At 43.9% G+C, this 5,489-nt stretch overlaps 1 protein-coding gene across 2 annotated transcripts in view; it reads left to right on the forward strand.

The window, feature by feature from the left end:
• Positions 1–4,802, forward strand: part of LOC126396068 (uncharacterized) — a 737,953-nt gene extending 733,151 nt beyond the window's left edge. Inside the window, exons 2-3 of one of the 2 annotated variants that reach the window (XM_050053905.1) lie at positions 2,219–2,484; positions 2,848–4,802. In XM_050053905.1, coding sequence (XP_049909862.1) covers positions 2,870–3,649 — 780 coding nt within the window. In that variant the 5' untranslated portion in view covers positions 2,219–2,484; positions 2,848–2,869 and the 3' untranslated portion in view covers positions 3,650–4,802. Of the gene's footprint in view, positions 1–2,085; positions 2,485–2,847 lie in introns of those variants that run through there. The other variant, XM_050053903.1, reaches the window with a different exon arrangement.
• Positions 4,803–5,489: the final 687 nt, after the last annotated feature.

Below are 5,489 nucleotides of genomic sequence, written 5' to 3' on the forward strand. Positions count from 1 at the left end.
TTTGACGCTGTCTGAGTGCCCTATTATTTAATATAGCGCGCGCTCACGGGCTGCAGGCAGGTCAGCCCTAGCTTCATACTGGAGAAATGTCACATATTGAACATCCTATCACTCATTTAGACAAAAGGAGATCTGAACATAGGGCCCAGGTTGAAAAAAACATTAGTTCCCCTTTAACCCAACACTTTAGTTTTCCTCACGAGTTAAAATCAAAGATCTGAGACTTTGTCACTTCACACCAAAGGCTCCCTTCTCTCATTATTTGTGCTCCGCTCGGGGCTTTTCAATGTTTTCTAATTGAAAATATACTTTTTTATTGCTGAATAATTATTTCATGGTAAAACACATTTTTAGAAAATAAGAATCTGGCCTCATCCTAATGTTGTAGACATGCAGATGACTGTTCAAGACCAGCACACAGTGAAACCAGCTGTATTAATGGAGTCATTGCTGTTTCCAGCTGCTGTTTAGCCTCCAAACGTGGCTGCAGCAACCTGTCGCTGATTTACAGCAGTGACGTAAAAATGTAAAAGGACGATGTAAAAACATTGAACACTGCGGACAAGCTGTGGAAGTTCCAGCCTACAGACCATGACAAGTAGTCGGTTTCTGGACTGTATGAATCTTAAAACAGCTGCTTTGACAGGAAACGCAGGAATGTTTGGGTTAAAAAGAGGCTTCACATGTCACTATCGCTGAGAAAGACTCACATTGGGCAGACTGAAAGCTACGTGAGACAAAGCGATGACTCCCGAACAAAACAGCGCTGATGACAGTCAGCTCAGATACTTCGTCACTTTAGAAACGTTGACATGAAACGTATGAGACGTGTTGGTGACAGACACGTATGAAGCCAACATTAGTCCTGGATTGTGACATAAATCTTTCCTTCATCATCCCGACGGTTCCCCATGTGACACACCGTCATATGTGTGCCTGTGTGTTTTCTGCACATTCCCATGGCAGCGTTTGATTGGCTCGGTGATTGGCACATCACACTGTGCAGAACACAGAGGACGCTGTGAACAGATGGACACACTGAACCGTCGGACGGAGAATTAATGAGGCGGAAGCCGTTTAAATATTCTCTCTCCGCGGCCGCCGTGTCGCTCTCCTCCTTTTTAATCCCGTCTGCCTCTGAGAGCACCTCTGCCCTGCCTCCCTCTCAGCTGCTCCGTAATTACAACACACACACACACATACTCACACACACTTGTTGCTATGGTGACAGGCGGTGCTCATTTAGTCACAGACTTCACATACATGCATGCATAGTGTTTATACAGGCGCTTCCTGCTCACACACACTCCTGTGTCTCTGGTTTATTACCAGACTGCAGTCTTAATCCTCACTGGTGTACTTTGAATATTATGGTCTGTATGCACTAACTGTTTAAATGAAACTAACTTGACTTGTGTTTGGGGTCCTGGAGGCCCCGGGGCCCCGCTCCTTAAACACCCTGGAAACTGATTGTTTTCATCAATTCAAATAAAGTTCTTCACAGTTTTGGTTTTTGGTCGTCAGAGTTCAGCTACAGTTTAACTGCTGTTTGGATGAATGTTCAGTCTTACAGAGGGTCACGCTGATCACTGTCAGCAAATTCATTCATTCATCTTCTAACCGCTTCATCCTCTTGAGGGTCGCGGGGGGGGCTGGAGCCTATCCCAGCTGACATCGGGTGAGAGGCAGGGTTCACCCTGGACAGGTCACCAGACTATCACAGGGCTGACACATAGAGACAGAAGGGCTCCCACGCCCGGGATCGAACCGGCAACCCTCTTGCTGTGAGGCGAGAGTGCTAACCACCACACCACCGTGCCGCCCACTGTCAGCACATGATTTTTAAAATCTTCTTCTTTGTTGCTTGTGCAGATTTATATTTGAGCAACTTTCACCCAGGAGGCCGGTGTTCACTTCCTGTAAGACTGTAAAGCCAAACCTTGTTCTTTGTTCCTAAACGTAACCACGTGTGTGTTGTTGAAGGAAAAAAACATCAGTTGGCAGTGTTGTACCGACGTAGTGCTTTTATTTTGAAAGAGACTGTATCAAACTGTACATTTCCTGTGAAAACAGAAGTGTATTTTGAAAACAGACAATGCATGTAACAGGCTGAAGTTGACACGGCGTCCCAGAACGTCAACAACCAACACACCCAGGGTACCTTGGACGTCATAAGTGGACGTGGAAAGTCCATGACCAAACGTGGACATGTGACGAGGTCACAGTGAGGATGTGTTTGTTACCATGAGGACTTTTACTGTGAAATATCTGCAGGACGGTACAGTGACTGAGCAGAGCAGCATGATGCAACAGTGTGTGTGAGTTGCAGCAGTACAGGAAGGGAGCGGTCACACAGTCTTCTGGTCTCTGCTGCTGATTGGCTGCTGTGGTCACATGATTTCAGAGAATCGTCTCAGAGAAAGTGAAAGTTAACGGGACAGACTGAGCTCAGAGCTGCTGTGACTGCTGACACTTCACCAACAGGTAAGAATCTTCATCATCATCATCATCATCACCACCACAGGTCTTCATCACACTGAGGTCTGCTCCACTCAGCTGCTCTCTAACACTCCCTGATGTCTCTCTGACACCACGGTGTACACACACTGTGACACAAGAACAAACGTGTCAGCGTCACACTCTGACGACTAACCCTTCATGTGTTCATTCATGTGTTCATCTCTTTAATGCTGCAGCTCATTTTAATCACTTCATCAACCCACAGCTTCACCAAAGGCTCAATAAAGTTTTATCTGTATCCTGACTGAATATCAGAATGTGACACTCACTGTCAGACTGCTGCAGCTGCATCTAACCTGACTGAACTTTGTTTCACTCGCTCAACAGGCTCTGCAGGAAGCTCCTGAAAATGGCAGCAAGCCAGAGGAGGAGGAGTATGACTGAGCCTCTTAATTTTTCTGACTTAACAACAAAACTTATGAGACATGCAGCTTCATTCATCTCAGCGTTTGACGTCAGTAAACCAAAGATGAGACAGATTGTAGGAGAGTTTCAGAAGATCGTTGATGAAGTGAAAGAGACGCAGCAGACGACAGACACAGTGAGAACAGTAGGAGCTGTTGCTGGAGGAGTAGGACTCGGAGTCATGATCCTTGCAGCTCCGTTCACTGGGGGAGCGAGCTTATTGGCAGCAGGAGGACTAGCTGCTGGTGCTACTGGTGGTGGTTATGTTGTCGGGGCAAATGTAACAAAAACAAGAGCAGAGAACAAAAGTGCACATAAAGTCGAAGAGCTGGGGAAAGAATTCATGAAGACTGTTGAACCACTGAAGAACGACCTGGAAGAAATAAAGACGACGTGTGAAGAGCTGGAGCAAAGGTCAGCTGGAGGTCAGGCTGCAGACACTCTGTCAGACATGAAGAAGTTTCAGAGGATTCTTGGACGAGTGTCTGAGCTGAGAAGGACTGGAGAAGTTTTGGATGTGACTGTAGCAGTGGTGATGATGATCAGAAACATGTTACAGCTTGTCCTAAGTGTCCTCAGAGTGACTGCGACCCCTGAAGAGGATCAGAAGTTAAGAGACTCCATCATCCAGTCAGCTGATCAGTGTCAGAAGGTCATGAATGTGTTTGATCAGATGAAGGAGGAACTGTTAGTCATAAAGAAGGAGACAAAATCGTCGGAGTGAGTAGAAGCCGACGTGCTGTCCTCCTGAGGAAAATGTGTGTGAGGACAAAAGGACACAATGAAGTCGTCACGTCAGAGGACGCAGCCTCTGTTTCCTCTGATCATGTTACACTGTTAGATCTGTGATGACATCAGCAGGAGGAGAGCTAGTTAGCATTAGCTGCTAATAGTAAAAAGGAGTCCTGGGTGAAGGTAAATTATAACCTCCTCATGATGCGTTCACTGTCATCTTGTTAAATGCTTTTTGTGTGTGTGTTAAACTAACAAATTCCAGCTGTTTGATGTGTGGATGTTTCCAGAGCACTGAGCCAGATGTTATGATGGACAGAGGTGGAAAGTAACTAATTACATTTACTCACATTACTGTCATTGAGTAGTTTTTTTGTGTAATTTTTTCAGTAGTTTTTCAAATCTGTAATTTTACTTTTACTTAAGTAAGTTTTGACTGAAGTATTGTACTTGGCTACATTGGAGATCACATCCGTTACTGAGTAGTTTTGGCTAAATGGAAACCAAAGGGTGAATCTCGTAACTCTCGTGTGGAATTGACCCAGAACAAGAACTGTGTATCATCAGTCTAACAGTTGTGTTGGTGAGTCAAAATGAATGAGGGCTGCACAATATTAGACACAACTGACAATGCCACGATGATTTTGTATACTGTGATATGTGCTGCAATGTACAGTGTGTTGCAATAAGTTAACAGCTCTATTTGGACAGAAGTCATCATGTGGGAGTTGAAAGGCTGTATTTACATGAAATATACAGTTTACAATCAAACTGTTCTGGAAACTGAGAACTTCACAACCTAAAGTATTAAGCAGCAAAATAAGTTTGGCATATTGCCTTTGACTAATATTATATTGATATGATGAACTCATACTGTCAGTCTCACACTGTGACTGTTGCACAAGAACACATCGCCATGGTGACGCTCTAATGATATTGTGCAGCCCTGAATTGAATTGAATTCTATGGTTCATCATAGAATTCAATTCAATTGTATTTGACAATGTTTTATTGTTTTATGGGATGGTCTACGTTGTACTGCCCCAAAGACACACTAAATGTTGTGTTGATATGTTTAATGTCATCATGCTCTTATATTTGAAAAGTTTGTCCTTTAATAAAAAATAACCAGTTTGTGGATTGGATTTATGACTCTGGACCATTTCTGCACTGCACAGGAGTGACCACCATCAAGCTGTTGGAAGTAACTAAGTAACTTCTACTTTAAGTACATTTTAAACAAACTACTTTTAGTAGAATGTTTCAGGTCTTTTTCCACCTCTGCTGATGGATCATATGTAGTGAAGATGTTTATATTAGACGTTGTGTCATAACTGTGTGTTATTGACTCTGTGCTCATTCTGAGGTCGTGTGATGAAGGACTGAATGACTTTAAAACGGTTTGATTCATCTTTACAGAGTAGATTTGTGTTCCTCTGGAAACAAAAAGTAAATACACAACAATATGAGAACACCAGCTGTCAGCTCAGCTGAGTCAGCCAGAATGTCAGCTGGAGCGTCCTTACCAGCTTTACCTCTTTGTCACTGACACTTTGTGATATTTGATATGTTTGACTGTTGGTTTCATATTTGATCTCACACACTGTTGGACTGTGAGCCTGATGGTGTTTTATATCAGGAGTGTTTAGCTTCATGTTTATTAGGCTCACAGGGTGAAAGGAGGCTCCAGAGGCCCGGGCTGCATCCTGCTCCATGTGCTCCTTACTCACGCTGGACCTCAAGGAGACAAGGGAGCGTCTGAGACTGTGTGATGAGCAGGTTTATGGGAAAAACAAGCTGTAAATGGACTCTTAATGATCCCATGAACGATC

The sequence above is a fragment of the Epinephelus moara genome, chromosome 9, assembly GCF_006386435.1.
Source record: "Epinephelus moara isolate mb chromosome 9, YSFRI_EMoa_1.0, whole genome shotgun sequence".
Classification (NCBI taxonomy): domain Eukaryota; kingdom Metazoa; phylum Chordata; class Actinopteri; order Perciformes; family Serranidae; genus Epinephelus; species Epinephelus moara.